Genomic DNA, 19,172 nt, shown 5'->3' with positions numbered 1-19,172 from the left:
TTAAATTGAACCAATTTTGTTATAGATGCATGAAATCCGCAGTCTAATAAGATTCCTCAGACTCCGCAAGCCAGCCAGGCACTTGTTTATCCAGGCTTCTACTTGTAGCAAGTTTCAGAGAAGCTCTCCGACTCGAATCCCAGAGACTGCAGTGTTCCTGGCCTGGTTCTGTAAGCGTAAGAAGTCCACTGCTTAGGATTATGAGTCTGAACAGTTCCTGGGTTGAGTATCTGAGTCTTAAGAGTCTCCGCTTGGATCTGCGAAGCTGAAGAATCTCTAGCTTGGATCTCCAGGCCTCAAGAGAAGATTTTGCTTGGAACTACGGAGTCTGAATAGCCTTTGGTTTGAGTCTGAGTAGCCTTTGGTTTGACATAACCTTGACATAACCTTTGGTTTGAGTCTGAGTAGCCTTTGGTTTGAGTCATTGTATTCGAGGACCCCCTCGCTTCTTCCAAAAGTTACATCTGTCCTGCAACTGGTGTTTTCGTGAATCTCGATGTAAATCAACGAAGTTACTCTACCGGGGACGAGAGCTCAAGGTGCGTTTGCTTTGCAGGGAGTTGAAACCTTCACCGACAGCGGACTGCGAGAAAGCCGGCACCTCGGGCAGCCTGGGTACCTCGAGCATGTCGCGGCGAGAGCAAAGGAAGAGACACAAGGCCGCGTAGCAGCATGCCCCGCGGCCAGAAGTCGCGGGTCTACGATCGCCGAGCATCCTGAGGACGGTCCTGCTACGCCGGAAGATGCGCAGCCGGAAGGAATCGACCGAGAATCCGGATGTGATCGACATAGACTGAGAAACACTACGTTTTCACTAGTAGAATCCTAGGCTAGGGAGGATGTCTGAGACCATAGTTACCACTCTCGTCGATCGAGCACGTACGCCGCGCGTGGTATGCCCTCGAGACGAGACCGGTTCTTGGTTCTTTTCGCGAGAACGTTGCAACGAGTTCGCTATCTGCCTCTTATGTTACATACTTAACGTAATCTAGTAACGACCTCCGTGTTCTCTTCCGCGCAAAAAGGTCTCCTTTTAATAAATATTTTTAGATCCATTTTAATAGATTGGACAATGTTCTCAAATTATTCACAGTCACATTTTTGGTCACTTATCGTCAGTTCTGTCATAAATCCATAAAATCCGCAGTCTAATTAATATATCACTATTTCTTAGTATAAAGAATGTTCGTTTCTCTTCGCTGGTCGATATTTAGTATATAAATGTAACAGGAAGTCAATAGAAGATTGTTCATTTACATTTTTTAACCCTTTACACTCGAAACTACTTTAATTCCAAAATGAAGGTATTTGTTTCAACCTACAGTATTTCCACTTGATACGATTGTTTTTTATTTGATATATATGAAATTGAACGCGTATGCTTACAGAAAACTTCTCTATTGTTTAACAATTTATCGGATACAGACAAATTTATTAATGTGAAAATTATTGTAAAATAGTGTAGCAATTTTTGGGCGTCGCCTCTGAGTCGCCACTCGAGTGCAAAGGGTTAATATTTTATATGCCGAGCGAAAACGTTGAATTGAATATATTGTAACTGTGAAGACTGTTTTTTCCGAGGTAGACGATGGTAGCAAACTCGTTAATATCGTTGCGCCTGTGGTCGAGAAATCGCCGAACGACGTTTAAGTAAAGAAATTTCGTTCGCGTTCAACTGCAAATCATTGAAAGTAACTTCGTCGACGGTGTCGCCGAGGCATACCGCGCGCATCGTTGCTAGGTTTTCCGTTCAATAGCTCGGAGAATGTACATCGAGACTTAAAGACAGTATTTTTCGTCTAGATAGTTTCTTCCTGTGGTAACAATCGTCGAACGTAGTTGCGTGGAATAGCGTGGACGATGAGTCTCGCGTGTAATAGACGGTCAAGAGGGAAGTCGAACATTATTATCGCGAGTCGCGCGCAGATTTTTATACAGGGTGTCTCGAAAATATCTCGCAATCCGGAAATGGAGGGTTTCTGAGATCGTTTGAAGCAACTTTCTCCCTAGCGAAAATGCGAACCGCGGCTTTGTTTACGAGTTATCAACGAAAAAGCAGTGACCAATGAGAGGCAAGATCTGCTGGCGCGAGACGGCCGAGCCAATGAGCGAAGCTGAGCTTCGCGCGCTCGCTGGCTCATCAGCAGAGCTCGCTTCTTATTGGTTGACGTCTTTCATTAATAACTCGTAAACGAAGCCGCGGTTTGCATTTTCGCTAAGGAAAAAGTTGCTTCAAATAACCTGAAGAATCCACCATTTTCGGATTGCGAGACATTTTTAAGACACCCTGTATTCCAAGTGTTCGTTAAAGCATCGTGTTTTATAATATATTTTTAACGCGACCGGATTATTTTCTCGAGTCGTTCTTCCGCAAACTAGCAATGTCACGAAAATAGAAGATCTTGTTGTCGGGAATTCTATGAAACCTCGCCGGTTCCCGTGAAACCGGCTTAAAGGAAAACATACACGCCCCCGCGCTCCGAGATAGACAAATAAACGAGTAAAACGCTTTGTTTGTGCAAGGAACATGTGTTTGACATTCCTCTTGACCAGCCAGCAATAGAAGTGGTCTTTGCAATTATCGATATCTTGCTGACAGAGTTGTTCAGAGAAAAAAGAAGATAACACACATTTGTCGGTGTATCATCAGAAAATACTGAGAAAACGTTGAACGATGGGTATTTAAATATTTTTATATGGATTTACTTTAGCAATTAGAAGAACTCAATGTTCGGTCTTCCAAGCTGACCTCGTTCTTCTAATCTGTCATTTTTCTCAACGTTATCGAAGTCGTTGGAATCATGACGGTCGTTTACGAGTTCAAACCCGATTGTTTATTCGATTAAAAAATTGACGCTCCACTGTTCATCGCTCGCAATTATTCATTCCCTGTCGGAAATCGAGCGTTTACATTTTTACAATTATATTAAACGAGAGAAAACAAAACATACAATTAATAGCAACGGTCTGCTGTTACCGCGAATCGAATTGTACAGTGCACGAGGGGTGAAAGTGCAAATAAACCCTTTGCGGACGAAACCGCACGACGGGTATTGCGTCGCTGTGGACGACAGGTATTGGATATAAAATAAAAATGTTATAAGATACAATTATATTATTATAAGATTATAAATATGTGGAAAACTTTGCTGGTCTCACTGGTAGTGACACAGAAAGACTGATTCGTCAAACTGAAATTCGTTCTGAACCTACGGTTAAATTAATAAATTCATATTAATAATTAACGCTATGCCGTCCGCAGATCTTAGATACGATTCTTTTGTTTGACGCTGGCATAATAGCTTGGAAATTTTAGATTTTAAACAAAATTTCGAAGATGGCGGTAATATAAATTCCTAAAATTAAGATAAGTCATCCAAGAATTTTCGTGCTTAATTCTTAGTTAAATAACCACAATGCTATAGTTCGTTTGCTGCCTTTTAATACCCAAGAAATATAGTGGTACCACCGGCATACAACAGATAGTTTTTGCATGGCACCAGCGTGGTGCCACCGGACGGTATAGTGTTAATAAATTAATTTAAAAAAAACGGTAAAAAGACTTGGGCGGCTATTTGCCGACACTCGTCCGCAAAGGGTTAAAACTAACGATTTAGTTATTCTGTTAATAGACCGACGATGTACGGTTCCCGCTGACGTCAGAAAGCTGTCGATAACTGTACAGTCAAGCCCATCGCTAGTCGAAGGATAGACAAAAAAGCTCTTGAAAGTAATCCCGCGTAAGCGGGAGGGGACCGCGTTTCGAGCATATCAGACTGCAAAAATAAAAAGTGAGAGGAAAACGGTAATTGAGCGAGTAACGTGCGTTTCTTTTTCTGTTTCGATAGCAAGCGCGACGCGGGGTTACAGCGTTTTCACAGAAACTGCTAGAAAACGCTGTATCCGCAAGAAACGCGAGCATGATTCCCGGCCAGGGTTATCCTCGCCGATTCGTTTCGTCCATCGGTGTCGTAGATACACGTAGCTGCTGTGAGCAAGTCGTTACCGAGAGAAAGCGAGCGAGCGAGCGAGCGAGAGAAAGAGAGAGAGAGAGAGAGAGAGAGAGAGAGAGAGTGAGAAAGAGAGCCACAAAGGGGAGAGAGAATTAACAAAATAATGTATAAAGGACAGCGTTGTTTTGTGGCAGCGTCGCGGATTCGATTAGCCCGCTGCCATCCTTTTGGGAGCGACGAACGAACGTCCGTTCGCTTAGCTGTTAAGCCCCGCGGAAGTTGCCTCGATAACGTTGACTGCCAGATGAATTACTATCTTTTTCGTTTCTATCCCGAAACTCGGGCATGCTCGTTTCATTCCGTGTCGGTACCTGCGAGCGATATCAATTAAGCTTGAGAAATTCGATGTATGCATCTCGAGATTCGTCGATGATGATAGGGTACAGGTATAGTTTTCTAAAATGTTTAGCATGAAAGTGTCTTTTTACTCGATCCGGGCGACGTTTGCTTGAACGATTAACGAAAACCCGGTCGTAGAAACCATTCGTACTGTACAAAATTTCACTGTTAGCCCGGATACGGAAAAGAACGTCTGCAGTTTCATTTCGTGAGATCTGTTCTATTCGGTTCGTTCGTGTTAGAAATATCGTAGGAAACGCTCCAACGTATCCGGGTTCGGAAGATGTAACCAAAATATATATATAGATATATATAAACGTTTCGACCATCCAAGCCGTTCCGATTCTGTCGTCCCGGGATGGACGACAATGGCAGTCAATCCATTAAACGCATGTTCTTTTGAACAATCTAAACAAAAAAAAAAGAAAATCGTTTCTATCACTGTTTCGACGCTAATTACTGTACAGTATTTTCCCTCGTTACTTGTTGCCCCCTGTAATCACCTTCTCCGATTACAGGGAATAAATAAATCGAAGATTATCGATCGCGTAGCCGAGAGAGAGAGAGAGAGAGAGAGAGAGAGAGAGAGAGAGAAATGCCGTTGATCCCTCGATATATGAGACTCGCAGAATTCAACCGCGACTAGCGTATAACGAGGGAATTACTTCTGAACGCGTGTTCGATCGCGCGATCTTCCGATCTAGAGGAAAACGAAGACACAAGGAGTTTTAGATCGCAGCGCAGAAAATTCTTCGTCGTTCCTGAAACGAAATATGTAGTCTTACCTTACTTCGGGCTTCGTCCCGTCGTTATTCTCTTTAATAGCGTTTAATATTATCGAATTATTCGTTCCAACGCACACTTTCGTGGCGTCAGACGATCTCCTCGAGCATGAATCGGTGTCGGGCGTCCTGTTCTCGCGAGGAGAGTGAGTTGTGTCGTTAGCGTACCACAGTAAATTCTTCCTAATTTAACCCTCTCAGTTAGTACACAAAAATGGACGATTTGGGAAGAGGAGATATAATCACGATTAGTCGAGTCTTGCGACACGTTTTCATAGTTACCGATGGTCAACAACTATACAAGCGAGCCGCAAGCCTCTTCCCAAATTGTTCATTTTTGTCTCCAAGCTGAGGATCAATTAAGAACAATTTGCTGTATATTGGATCACTGATTACAGTTTCAACGAATTGAAAGCTATAATTTGGAAGCAACGAATTGTTTCGCGCATTGTCAAAGATTTTTCAAAGCTTAGAAACTCTTGTACTTAATTCCATTGTAATCTGTACAATTGAGGAACTACGTTAAATCCTCTGCAATTGTCCCCTCGGCTTGCAAACAAATATGGACAATTGGAGAGGATTTTCTGTATCTCAGAATATTGACTCGAATCGAGTATAGGTCGTCTCGTGGTGACGACGTAGTACCTTCTGTCCATAAACTGTTACTGCATAGCGACTATAGTTGATAATGGACCTCAACGTACAGACTATCGAAAGTAGGCCGTGCAGCTACGACTATTATCGATAATGGGGCACAGTTAATTGTCTGGTGCCTCGTTCCGATATTCAGATAGCGATCGCGATCGTTTTCATTCGCAGACTATATTAAACAGAGGCCCTATCGCGACGATCGTTGATAACAGAACACTGTAGACTGGCTCTGTTGATAATGACAGTGGCTATATTCAGAATATGAATCGAGTCGGTGCTGTTTCGTAGGTTGTTCAAACTATTTAGGTTGAGTAATAAGTCCGTTTGCGTTTTCTTATTATACAATTTCAGGCTAATCTACCATGTCTTGAAGCAGACACTGTCGTTTACGCTAAATTGCATAGAAATAACTCTACGGGAACGTATCTTAAAATTCATCCGAACTTCTCCTTTTAAGTCTTGTAAATTCCACGATGCCAGGGGTCGATTCATTTTAATTTCGCAAAATGATCACGTTATTCCATTGCAATATAATCTAACCTGTATTAAAATAGATACTTTCAGCTTTCGTTTAAGCTAAGTCGCGTAGAAATAACCCCACGAGAACGTATTTTAAAATCCATCCGAACTTCTCCTTTCAAATCTTATAAACCCCATGATGTCCGAGGTTGAATCAATTTAATTTCTCAAAACGATCTCGTTATTCCATTGCAATATGATCTACCCTGTATTAAAATAGACACCTTCAGCTTTCGTTTAAGCTAAGTCGCATAGAAATAGACCCACGAGAACGCATCTCAAAGTTCATCTGAACTGTCGCTTTGAGTTCGTGTAATTTTCCTTGCCTTTTCCTATGCAACGTTCAACGAGAACTGGCGTAAAATGTAAACAGAACTGTCACGTGATGCGTGCTGTGTGATCACGTGATCCGTGCCCGAATATTGTGATTCGGTCCTGGCCCGATCGCGCGTCGCTCGCGTGCACCTAGCTGTTTACATTTTGTGCCAGTTCTCGTTGAAGTATAGGTGTCAGAGGTCCGCGAACGGACTTAATACAACATAACCTAATATAATACAATATTTAACGTTTCTCCTTTCTTCGGTTCGCGTTTCTTAAACGGAAAATTTCGGATATCTTGCCGGAGGAAGTTGCAGACGAGTTGAAGCTGTAATCAATGACACCAATGTAGCCAATGTCTGTTATAATAACATATACATATGTAGATCTGCTGGATCCACAGAAGTATTTTCAGAGCAACAAAGGAACATATCAGATTCCCCGATCAATACCGAGACCCGATCGATGAAAGTATCGTGGCGTCTGCAAAGGCGATTCCGAGTCAGCTTCGCAGAAATGACTGTACAGTCCGCTCCACGAATCCAGGATAACGAAATTCTGCGACGCTGAATATGTGGTCGGAATCGTGCCGCGAGACGTGCTCGCTCGTCGACGAACGACACAACAGTCGTCGAAAACGAACGGAAGAGACCTAACCGGGTGAAATTATCGTCGGCAAAAGGTAAAAGTTTCTCCGGCCGGTGGCATTACTATTTTTATAAGAATAACAGTCGTCGTTGTTCCCAGGACGCGACGGTGTTCTGGCTCGGTCGCCGATTGAATAACGCGCCGGGCCGACTCCGTAACTTTCCTCGTCCCGAACATTACACGCTGCCGCCATTTTCTCTCTCTCGCTTCCGAGGTTTTTCCTCCTACGCGATTGTGCAATTCGTCGTTCTCATGGAAACAACGGCCGCTGCTTCCGCGTGGATTTCATTGTCGTTTCCGGTTCGTTACGGTCGCCGCGGAAACGACGTTCCTCTTCGGTTTGCTGAAAAATTGGTGGTATGCCGCGGAGGAATCCCTTCTTTCTTTCTTTTCGCGAATCGCGAAATTTAATTTTAATTAACCGGTTCTACTTTTTTTTTCTCATTCGTTCGTTCCACTTCGTTTCGTCTTGGCCTCGAAATGTTCGCGACAGAATTTACGAATATATTTTTAGCTTTCATTGAAGTCGTAGTTCAACCAGCAAATTTTTTTTCAATCTCAGCGACTGAATATTTTGTGTATAAAAATTTGTTGCTTCGTTGATGACTGCTTTTTTGTTCCATCGTTTGTTATTTTCGTGCAAATAATATGCTCGTCATTACTGAAAAATAATTTTCGTAAGAACAAGATATATTAACGACTGTAAACAAAGTATTTTATTAAGGACAAGATACATTAAGGACTGCAAGAAAAATGGATAAAAAGAATTGTCTACGTTCAAGCGCCATTTTTCAATGCCATAACGCGTAAATTAATTTTTTTGTTCGGAGGATCGGAATCGCTTCGACGACGTTGGAGATGACTGGGAAATGACGCGAAGCATGGAGTGGGGGAACGAAATCGAAAAGCAAAATGGCGGCAGTCGGAGGAAGCGCGGGTTCCAACGAGCAAGTTTTGGGGGAGTCTCGCGGTTTGCGTTCGGTTTTTAATCGATCGCGCGACCCGTTACATGGAATATTACGAGAAATACTGGCACGCATGCTCGAGGAGGGAGGTAACGCGCGGAATTAATTAATCCTAACCGCGATTTTACGGTTCGTGCCGGCCGATGAGAAAGCTGAACACGAGGAGAGGAGAGAGAGAGAGAGAGAGAGAGAGAGAGAGAGACATCGTCGATCCATTTATCCGTTTTTTCGAGAACACGAAAACTTCGCCTTTTTTTCTACAGGCTCTCGCTGTCGATCTTGCCGTTACTGCACACATATATGGCAGAATCGCGCGTTATGCCATCGAGGACGCGGAGGAAACCGTACAATTTTACAGGCTGTTCCATTTTCGTTCGCGAGAAAATTCATCGCTAAAATACATCGACTTCGAGGAAATTAATTCCTCGATCTAAACAAAAAAAAAACAGAAAAGAATACAAGGCTCGTTCAAAGAGCCCTTTCGCTTGTTTTAAACGGTCTATATCTTTTTGTACAAAATCGTGCGAAGATACGTGCACACGTATGCACGTGTTCGTGAATGTAAAATGGAGCATCCGGCGCAGATCGTTCTAAAAATCGCAATAACCCAGATACATGCTCCCTTTCCCCACGAAGGTACGCGTCTTCAATTTTTTACTCTCACTTGTCTACATATTTATCGATTTCTCTTCGAAGTAACTCGATCCCTCGGGTCCTCGGATAATCCAATATGGCGGCTGGAAGACGCTGGCTGTCGCGCCGGCATATCCCCCCCCCCCCCCCCGCACCGTCGTCCGCCAGACTTTTAACAGCGGCGCACAAACACCGCTCGAAGCAATATTCGAACCCTTCGAAGTGTCGAACGGCGAATCTAATTAATCATCGTTTGCCAAGCCGCTTTTCGACCCGCGTACATCGCTCCGGTCGCACGCGAACCCACCGTTTTTCCCCGTGTTTCCCCATCGATTTATTATTTACAGGCAGAGAGCGCAGTTGAAAGCCGGGCTTCTCGCGTTGGGAATGCAGCAGAGCGCGATTTATTTCTCGATAGACCGTAAAACTTCGTTCGTTCATCGATTTTCAATGATTCCGGCGCGTTAAACGCTCGCAAATATCCGCGATCCGATCGATCGTCGGTTATACAGGGTATCCCGAAAATGTCTCGCGATTCGGAAATGGAAGGTTCCTGCGGTCATTTGAAGCAACTTTTTCCTTTGCGAAAATTTTCTCCGAGGCTTCATTTACGAGTTATTAACGAAAAATGCTGACCAATAAGAGGCGAGCTCAGCTGGCGCGCGGTGGCACAGCCAACGAGCACACGGAGCCCAGTTCCGCTCATTGGCTCGGCCATCTCGTGTCAAATGATCTCGCCTCTGATTGGTCACTGTTTTTCGTTAATAACTCGTAAACGAAGCCGCGTATCGCATTTTCGCTAAGGAAAAAGTTGCTTCAAATCACCTCGGGAATCCCCTACTTTCGGATTGCGAGACATTTTTGGGACACCCTGTACATATTCCCCGTAACTTTGTTACATACTTACCTGATACCCTATTTACGTGTACGTCGTTGGATAACGGAGCCGGTCGTCCGTGAAGTCTTTCGACGAATCGTAAAACCCGACACCAGGCGGCCGAGCGAGCAAGCGAGCGCGCGCGCACGCCGGAATCGTAAGAGCTTACATAAAAGTGGTCGCGTTGTAATTTCGCCGATAGTCGTCGGCGGACAGTGGACACCGGAAGTCGTCCGCGCTTCGAGGGTCGAATACGGTCGAAGCTAGAGCTCGAATCACGGTCGCGTGAAGAAAGAGGGGGGGGGGGCGATTCTTTCTGTCATCTTATAGTCAACGATCTTCCTCGGTGAAAAACTTGTGATACTTCGAATCAGTTTCTTCTCGTTTTAGGCATCGGTCGCGCGGTTCGAGGCGGCCGATCGCGACCACAGGCGTCGAGGATCGATTCGATTCGATTCGATTCGATTCGCATGCCGTTCTCGGTCACTCGTGGCGCTATCGTCGATTACCGATCCCCGGTCGCGGTCATTCGTCGCGGGAAATCTCGCGATCGCACGACCGATTAGTCGATTAGTTTTCTACGATCATTCCTGGGTGCATTCCTATCGTCGGGTATATCGTGTGGGTACACCGTTCCGTTGGCTCTTCGCTAATTCTTGGTTGACAGGGTTGGGCAAAGTTTGATTTTCAGTAACAATCGACGAAAATTGCAGATCGAGTTAATATCTCATTTGCAAACAACCGTCGAATTTTTTATTCAATTGACAAATTCGTTTTCAGTTTCATTTAAACGAGACCACAAATAATTTGTGTTTATTATTTCTTGTAATAAAAATGTTATTTTTTTATATGGATTCTGTTGTGTATGATACAATAAATATTTTGTACATTGGTATTGCAAATAAAATGTTATTTTTTGGTTCGAATCCAGGTGAAAAGCTGATAACAAATAAATCTTTATCTTTGTTTTCGTTGATTGTGTAATAAATATTAATTTTCATTTGTTGTTATAGAAGAACTTGCGTCTCTCTTCGTGAACTCAATGTTACAACAAATAATAAATCATAAGCAATTAAATGATAATTGATAAGTAACAATTGCAATTGTATTTATAAATAGGAAATAAATTTTATTATTTTAAATAATTTCATTTGGATCTATACGAATATACTAAGTAATTCATTATTGTCTTTTATTCAAGGTTCCAAATAACAAAGAATCTATCATTTAAACAATCACTTAAACGAACATTTGCTTATACAACGTCCAACTCTGTATAATCAGTAAATAACAATTGTAACTGCATTTGTGTAAATAAGAAATATATTTTATTATTTCAAATTATTTCATTTCCATCTGTACAAACACTAAGTAATTCTTTTTGTCTTTTATCTAAATGAAAAATTATTTTAAATCAAGGTTCTCCAAATGACAAAGAGTCTTCTACTCGAGCAATCATTTCAATAAACACTTGCTTAAACAAATGCCCAACCCTGTTGGTGGATACAGTCTTACGCCTATGCTCCATATTTGTACCGAATAATTTTCCTTGACCGACTGTAAAACCCCGTTCGGATTTCGCACGGTGATCGAAAGAGTTTCGAGCGTTTTATCCGACGGCGTCGCGGTCGAGCATTCCGTCGCGCGGCACGACGAGAGCCTCTCGTTTTTCATTATCCTCGTTTGGCCGATCGCAGAGCAGTTGCGTGGTGTGGACGTACCCGTGTACGGCTCGTCCTTTCGCGCATTTCGCCGAGTGTAGCCGTGGAGGGAGAGGGGGGAGGCGGCCGGGTGTCGGTTGCGGGAGTTTATGAAACAGATCAGGACTTTCACGGTCCGAGTGGGGATTAGAACGACTAGATGCTTATTGGCGTGAAGTTCGACCTTGCGAGGAATAGTCGCGGCGTTCGTTGACGTTGTACACCCCTCTCTAAAAGCATTAGGACACTCGCGGTAAATTCAATGAACGTGAAAAGCCGATAGGAGATTGCTGTAATTGTTGAAACTAATTTCAAAGTGAACTACGTTAGACTGTAACAAGTGCGTCCATATAATTTACGTTGTGATAAAAATAACCTCAATTCCATGAGAAAAAATTAAACGTTCCTTTCGTCGATACATCCACCGCGTTTTTTAAAAATTATAAATTAATTTCGGCATTTGTTTTATTAGTAAACTGATTATACAAGTGACAAACGCTGCAACTCGATATGTATTTTCGGCAATACGATGTCGCATCGAAGACTCGCAGACGTTAACCTAACCTAAACGAAATATTACAATTTGTATTAAACAAGCAGGTAACCTAATACTTTTGGCGGGGCGGCGTACACGTCTTCCGACGGTACAATAAACGCGTACAATCATTCGTAAATTTTAGTATACGACCGTCGGCCAAGATCAGCGGCCATCGTCACGACTATTATCGATAATTAAACGTCGCGCGGAGCATCGATAATACGGCGCCGAACGGCGAGCATAATCGGCGACGGGTGTCAATATAGATCGAACCATTACCAAAATTAGGTCGTACCAATGACCATAATTGACTATTGGCCACCGGCGAGCGCGTCGCGTCGATAACAGGTTACCGGGCAGCGACTAGAAACGTTGTCCAACCGCAATTCGCAGTCTATAATGCCGGTATCATTTTCAATCGGCGCCCGTACCACAAGAATGTCACCGATCTCTCCCCGACAATAACAGATCGTCGTAATAGTCCCGGCTGAAATCGGTTACAACGTCACCGAAAAACGTGACTATTCCGCGATCGGATGGCGAAGCGTGCGGTTTGCCTACTTTTACAGGCACGTCAGATTGAAAATATCAAATTTAGCTTTCGGATCGCTAATTGGAATTTCTTCCATTCGGTTTAGTCGTTCCCGTCGTTTCTGCTAATAATTCCGAGCCGCGCGCTCGTGAGAAAGACATGACAACAAATCGCGAACTGATCGCCAGGCTTTTCCCAACGGATTCCCGTCGGGAGAACCGCCATTGGCGTCGCGCGTGCCACGCATACTATACAGGCTGTCCCAAAATTATGTTACTTCTGGGAAATGGGTTCATGAGGTCATTCGAAGCAACTTTTTCCTTAGCGAAAATGCGATCCGTGGCTTTGTTTATGAGTTATTAATGAAAGACGCTTGACCAATGAGAGGAGCGAGCTCTCCTGGCGCGACGCGGTCGAGCTAATGAGCCGCACAGGGCTCCGACCGCTCGTTGGCTGGGCCGTGTCGCGACGGCCGCGCTCGCACTCTCATTGGTCCGCGTTTTTCGTCGATAACTCGTAAACGATGCCGCGGATCGCATTTTCGCTAAGGAAAAAGTTGTTTCAAATCACCTCAGCAACCCTTCATTTGCCGGAAATACCATAATTTTGGGATAACCTAATATATGTGCTCTCCGCGAGTCGTGTCAGTATTACAGCAGAGAGCGGAGAGGATCCGAGCAACCGGCGAACGTCCCGCGCGACCGTTACGGACGTTTTCCCACGTCGTTTTTCTACTCTTCCAAGTTTTGTACTTCCGACCGTGTCAACGTTGTCACATTGCACCCACGTGCAGCCATGAAATTTCGAACGAGATTGCTTTCCTTTTGGTCACGAACTCAGTGTTTGAGGGGAAATGAGTTACGCGAGGAATGGGGGCCGGGCGACGCATGCGCCGGGCGTCCCGCACAGTGGCGTCGCGCACGGTGGTCCGGAGGAATTTTGAGGAATTCAGTGGCACTTGTTATAACTTTTGAACCGTTATAAATATCTCGATGAAATTTTCACTAAAAATCTTTTCACGGCGCGTCTATCGTCGCCAACTCTTATTAACTTCTTATTAACTTCTAGCAGCCGAATCAGTCTCTAATCATTCGAAGCTAGAAATTTTAAAGACGCATGCGCCGGGCGTCCCGCACAGTGGCGTTGCGCACGGTGGCCCGGATTGAGGAATTCAGTGGCACTTGCTATATAACATTTGAACCGTTATAAATATCGCGATGAAATTTTCACTAAAAATCTTTTCACGGCGCGTCTATCGTCGCCAACTCTAATTAACTTCTTATTAACTTCTTATTAACTTCTAGCAGCCGAATCAGTCTCTAATCATTCGAAGCTAGAAATTTTAAAGACGCATGCGCCGGGCGTCCCGCACAGTGGCGTTGCGCACGGTGGCCCGGATTGAGGAATTCAGTGGCACTTGCTATATAACATTTGAACCGTTATAAATATCGCGATGAAATTTTCACTAAAAATCTTTTCACGGCGCGTCTATCGTCGCCAACTCTAATTAACTTCTTATTAACTTCTTATTAACTTCTAGCAGTCTAATCAGTCTCTAATCATTCGAAGCTAAAAATTTTAAAGACGCATGCGCCGCCTGTCCCCACTCCTTGCGTAACTTATTTAACTGAGAACACCGACCCCAATGTCTTCTGCTGATCGCACGGACTATAACCGTCGTCTTTTATTTTCGGATACGCACGCGCAGCTTCGGGCGCGACAGCGGCAACGCTGGACACGTGCACACCCACGCGAGTCTCCTACGTTTATTAATCTCGTAGGCGCGCACTTTCGAGCCTGCATGCTCCAGTTTTCTTCGTGTTATATGAATCTTCTTCATTCAGCTACTTTTAGTCGTTAAGAGGAAAGCGAGAGCGGGAAACGACGAAGGGGGACGAATTCGTAAATTCCTCCCTAATTGACGCTCGGCTTGGAAACGAAAATGGACAATTTGGGAGAAGGAGGTGCTCGTTTTTATAGTCGTTGACAATCGGTAACTATAAAAACGTGCTTGAATAAAAATAATTAAGAAAAATATCCTCTTACCAAATTGTTCATTTTTGTTTATAAGCTGAATTATAAGCTGTTAATTAGGAAGAATTTACTGCAGTTCTATGGATGAATTTGACTTTTTATGGGATCAGGGCGCGGATGTTTGTTCACCGGGATTTCGCGTCGGTACTCTGGACGAGTATTCTTCGGTACGCGTGACGCGCATTTTTATAGTTAACGCTGGAACTACCGAGCTTTAATTTGAGCTTGAATTTGATTAATGTCGAATTAGTGACGAGAACTGTACGTTTTATTCGAGAAGTTGCGAATGTATGTGTAATTTAATTTCACATTAATATTAATATTACATTATAACGTACACAATATGACATTGATATTAATTTAATTTAAATTTAATGAAATTTAATTTAATTTCACAAACAAAATCATGTACATAACGAAACCGTGTACATAATTATGTACATAAGTATTTTTTTTAGTAGCATTTTTTCTTTTGAAAATCCTTGTCTGTATATTGTTTTATAACAGCGATAAGATTGGATTTATTTAACGAAGAAGTACGTGTAAAAATTTCTGACAAAAACATTCTTCTAGTATCAGAAATTGTAAACGAAAAAAAGAAAAATCAGAAACCAAGTCATTTCGACATTTTGGTTTGGTAGTTGTAGTGTTAAACGCGAGAGACAATACACGGAACTCGAGGACGCAAGCGGCGGCTTGTTACACAAACTTGTTTGTTAATTCTAGGAAATCGAAAACGATGGAAATTGGTACAGTAGTAGAACCTCGATTATCTGGACCAAAACTGATTTCCGCCGAAGGAATGAGACGTTGCAAGAAAGGCGGTATAGAGAACGAAGCAAATAAGTTTGTTAAATGGAATATCATTAATAATTTAGACTGCGAATGTTTATGCGAAATAAAAATTGTCGCGAACATAAATCCGCAAGGTATTAGGTCGTCCCGTAGGTTCGTGCCGCGAATATGTGTTTATATCTTTTGTGACATATTTAACGCTAAACCTACCGAGCATCTATTTATTATTTATATTCATAATAATTACAAGACTGAATTTATTTAAACATCTTACCATTTCTATTATAATCTGTGCTTGGATTATGAAATTTATTCGATCGTTTCTTGCAAAAGTGGCTCTACACGGTGTCGCGGAATTATGTTACTTCCGGGAAATGTGTTCGCGAGGTCATTTGAAGCAACTTTTTCCTTAGCGAAAATGCAATCCGAGGCTTTGTTTGCGAGTTATTAACGAAAGACACTTGACCAATGAGCGGCGCGAGATCAGCTGGCGCGAAGCGGCCGAGCCAACGAGCGGTCGAAGCCCGGTTCCGCTGATAGGTTCGGCCGCCTAGCGTCAGGCGCGCTTGCCTCTCATTGGTCGAGCGTCTTTCGTTAATAACTCGTTAAATGACCTCGGGAACCCGGAAGTAACATAATTTCAGGACTCCCTGTATAATAACGAAAACGTTTAAACAAAAAATATAGAACCGGTCATTTCGACCGTCACGATAGGTTCAGCGTTAATTGATTTCGCGAAGGAAATTTCACCATAAAACAAAATATTAAATGTCCACAGATATTTAATTAAAAAAAGAAATAGGCGAATGACGCGAACTTACGAGACGACGTAATACAACAGAAATTTGTAACGGAGCGTCTGAAGAGGCCTGTATCTCGCGCTTCGAAGTTCGAAGGAAGAAAGAATTTTCTCTCCGCCGGAAGATTGATCTTCGCGATCGAAGAATAGTGATCCAGAGAGCCGAGGCGGGATCGCGTAGGCAACGCTCCGCGCACGTCTGTTTGCTTCCTGACGATCGTTTACGGGAAACGAACGTTTTAACCCTTTGCGGACGAAGCCGCTCAACGGGTTTTGCGTCGCTATAGACGACAAGTATTGGATATAAAATAAAAATGTTATAAGATATAATTATATTATTATAAGATTATAAATATGTGGAAAACTTTGCTGGTTTCTCTGATAGTGACACAGAAAGACCGACTCGTCAAACTGAAATTTGTTCCGAACCTACGGTTAAATTAATAAATTTATATTAACAATTAACACTATGCCGTCCGCAGATCTTAGATACGATTCTTTTGTTTGACGCTGGCATAATAGCTTGGAAATTTTAGATTTAAAAAAAAATTTCGAAGACAGCGGTAATATAAATTCCTAAAATTAAGATAAGTCATCCAAGAATTTTCGTATTTAATTCTTAGTTAAATAAGCACAATGCTATAGTTAGTTTGCCGCCTTTTAACACCCAAGAAATATAGTTCAAATGTTATTTCAGTTTTTTAAAATGGCACCAAAGTGGTACCACCGGCATACAACAGATAGTTTTTGCATGGCACCAGCGTGGTGCCACCGGACGGCGTAGTGTTAATAAATTATTAAAAAAAAAGAAACGGTAAAAAGACTTGGGCGGCTATTTGCCGACACTCGTCCGCAAAGGGTTAAACATTAAAATTTAGATAGAAACGAAGAAGAAAGAAGAAGAAGAAGAAGAAGAAGAAAAACGCGATCGCGATCCGATCGGCGGATCTCCGAAGTCGGCTGCGGTTCTCGAACGAGAAACGAGGGGATCGCGTGCCGCAGCGAAAGAAAGTCCGCGCGCGCGCGCCAAGTTCGTCGAGCAATCTCGATCCTCCGCGAGTTCGAAGGAGCAAAAAAAAAGAAAAGAAAAGAAAAGAAAGAGAGAAGAGAAGAGGGAGTGTAGATGGAGGGAAGACGAGTAAAACAGACGCGAAGCCGAATGATTACGATTATTAATGTTGTTTAGATCGAGTCCCGAGACTTGGTCGGCGTTCTCGGTGTTCCCGACAAAAATTGTACTTACGACAATGGGTGATAAGAATCGTTATTATATTCATAATATGAAAAAAGAGGAGGGGATGAAATTAAAAATAAACAAAGCTTTTAATATCCAGCACGCGCCACACGCCGTCGATTACACACCACATCCGTCCCTAACCTAACCGGAAATCCTTGACTCGATCCTTTTTTTGCCGGCGGTTTGCGGTAGCTGTTTCGTTCTTCGATTTCCGATCGCTCGTATCGGCGTTTATAAAGCGATCACACTTTTCCCGACAATTCACTTCACGTAACGTCTTTCGATTTCTTTCGATTTCTTTCCTTGCGCATTTCTTTTTTGCAGGATGCCGGAAGTCCACGGATATCCTCCGGTCGATAGAAATTAACGCTAGGTTCACGGAGCGGATCGAAGCGATGCAACGACACGTTCGCGAGTTATTTATTCGACGCCGTTGCAGTTTATTTATTATTGTAATAAAACTGTTTGGTCGAACCGAGCAATTATAGCACAGTGTTTACTCGCGAATTCAGCGAATCAGTAATATAATATGAAGTAACTAAGGTTATTAAATTAAGCGGTTAAATTAAGTTGCTCTGCGGCTCGGACATAACCTCAACAATAACGAATGCGGTGGTCGGTTCGACGCAACGGTGCTTCACGCAATGGCTACAAATAAATCGTTCGAATTTCTGCGTGCCATTGCGTGGTCCCTTCGACCGTTCGACCGCGGCACTGCCGAGGTCATAACAAAAACTAAACAAGTATATTTATTAAAATATCAAATTTTACTCAAACATTAACGGTACGTAAAGTTTAACGTTTCTGCGGCTCGGACATAACCACAACAATAACGAATGCGGTGGTCGGTTCAACGCAGCGGTCCTTCACGCACTGACTACAAATAAATCGTTCGAACTTCTGAGTGCCATTGCGTGGTCCCTTCGACCGTTCGACCGCGGCACTGCCGAGGTCATAACAAAAACTAAAAAAATATATTTATTAAAATATCAAATTTTACTCACAAATGTTAACGGTACGTAAAGTTGTTTAACGTTACTGCGGCTCGGACATAACCTCAACAATAACGAACGATTATACACGCGTTAATCGTGCCAATAATTAATAAGAAATAACACTCGTTCGATATCCGTGTAAATGTCTTATTGTTACTTTTATGAACCAACAGAAAACGTGTAGCTGCTTTTATTAGCGCTTCGTAAATCTAGCGTTAAGCAATGAAATGAAATCTTCAAAATCACGTTGAACCAATTTCATATTTGAACTCTCGCAACTTTCTTGCATATTTCAAAATCAGCGATGCTTGCTTAGCTCTACGTTCCTGAATTTCGATGACGAGGAAAGCAGACGCGTGTATAGGTAAGTACTCTACTTTCAGTTCAATTTTAACCTGTTTCTCTTACAGATTAACCCTTCGTCGCACCATTTATACGTAATTGCAGTGTTCTCGCTTAAACGTCACACCCTGTGTATAAATTGTTATTTTCAGATCGTGCGATTATTGTAGTTGTGCGACGGTTATACGAAGTTTTCCTTTTTTTATCTATTTTTCTGTGGCAATGGTGTAAATGAATAAAATTATTATTATTATATATTATTATACTATTCTTACATTATTATTATATTATTATTACCATTATTATTATTATTATAAAATTAAATCTACTTATATATAAGTAGATTTAATTATATTATTCATACTTATATATTATTATACTATTATTACATTATTATTATATTATTATTATATTATTATCATTATGAAATCAAATCTACTTATATATAAGTAGAT

General features: G+C 42.4%; 2 protein-coding genes across 16 annotated transcripts in view; one reads left to right on the top strand and one right to left on the bottom strand.

Annotated features, from left to right (window-relative positions):
* Positions 1–17,476, top strand: part of Mctp (multiple C2 domain and transmembrane region protein) — a 95,241-nt gene extending 77,765 nt beyond the window's left edge. For 10 of the 11 annotated variants that reach the window (XM_076518658.1, XM_076518668.1, XM_076518653.1 and 7 more), the window contains one exon: positions 557–17,476. In XM_076518658.1, coding sequence (XP_076374773.1) covers positions 557–668 — 112 coding nt within the window. In that variant the 3' untranslated portion in view covers positions 669–17,476. The remainder of the gene's footprint in view (positions 1–556) is intronic. The other variant, XR_013032664.1, reaches the window with a different exon arrangement.
* The window catches only part of LOC117221546 (uncharacterized), a 182,147-nt gene that overhangs the window by 3,008 nt on the left and 159,967 nt on the right, over positions 1–19,172 (bottom strand). The gene's annotated exons all lie outside the window — the stretch shown is intronic.

Source organism: Megalopta genalis, chromosome 1 (assembly GCF_051020955.1).
Source record: "Megalopta genalis isolate 19385.01 chromosome 1, iyMegGena1_principal, whole genome shotgun sequence".
Taxonomy (NCBI): domain Eukaryota; kingdom Metazoa; phylum Arthropoda; class Insecta; order Hymenoptera; family Halictidae; genus Megalopta; species Megalopta genalis.
The sequence above is the reverse complement of the archived record's forward strand: the minus strand, read 5'-3'. Positions and strand labels throughout refer to the sequence as shown.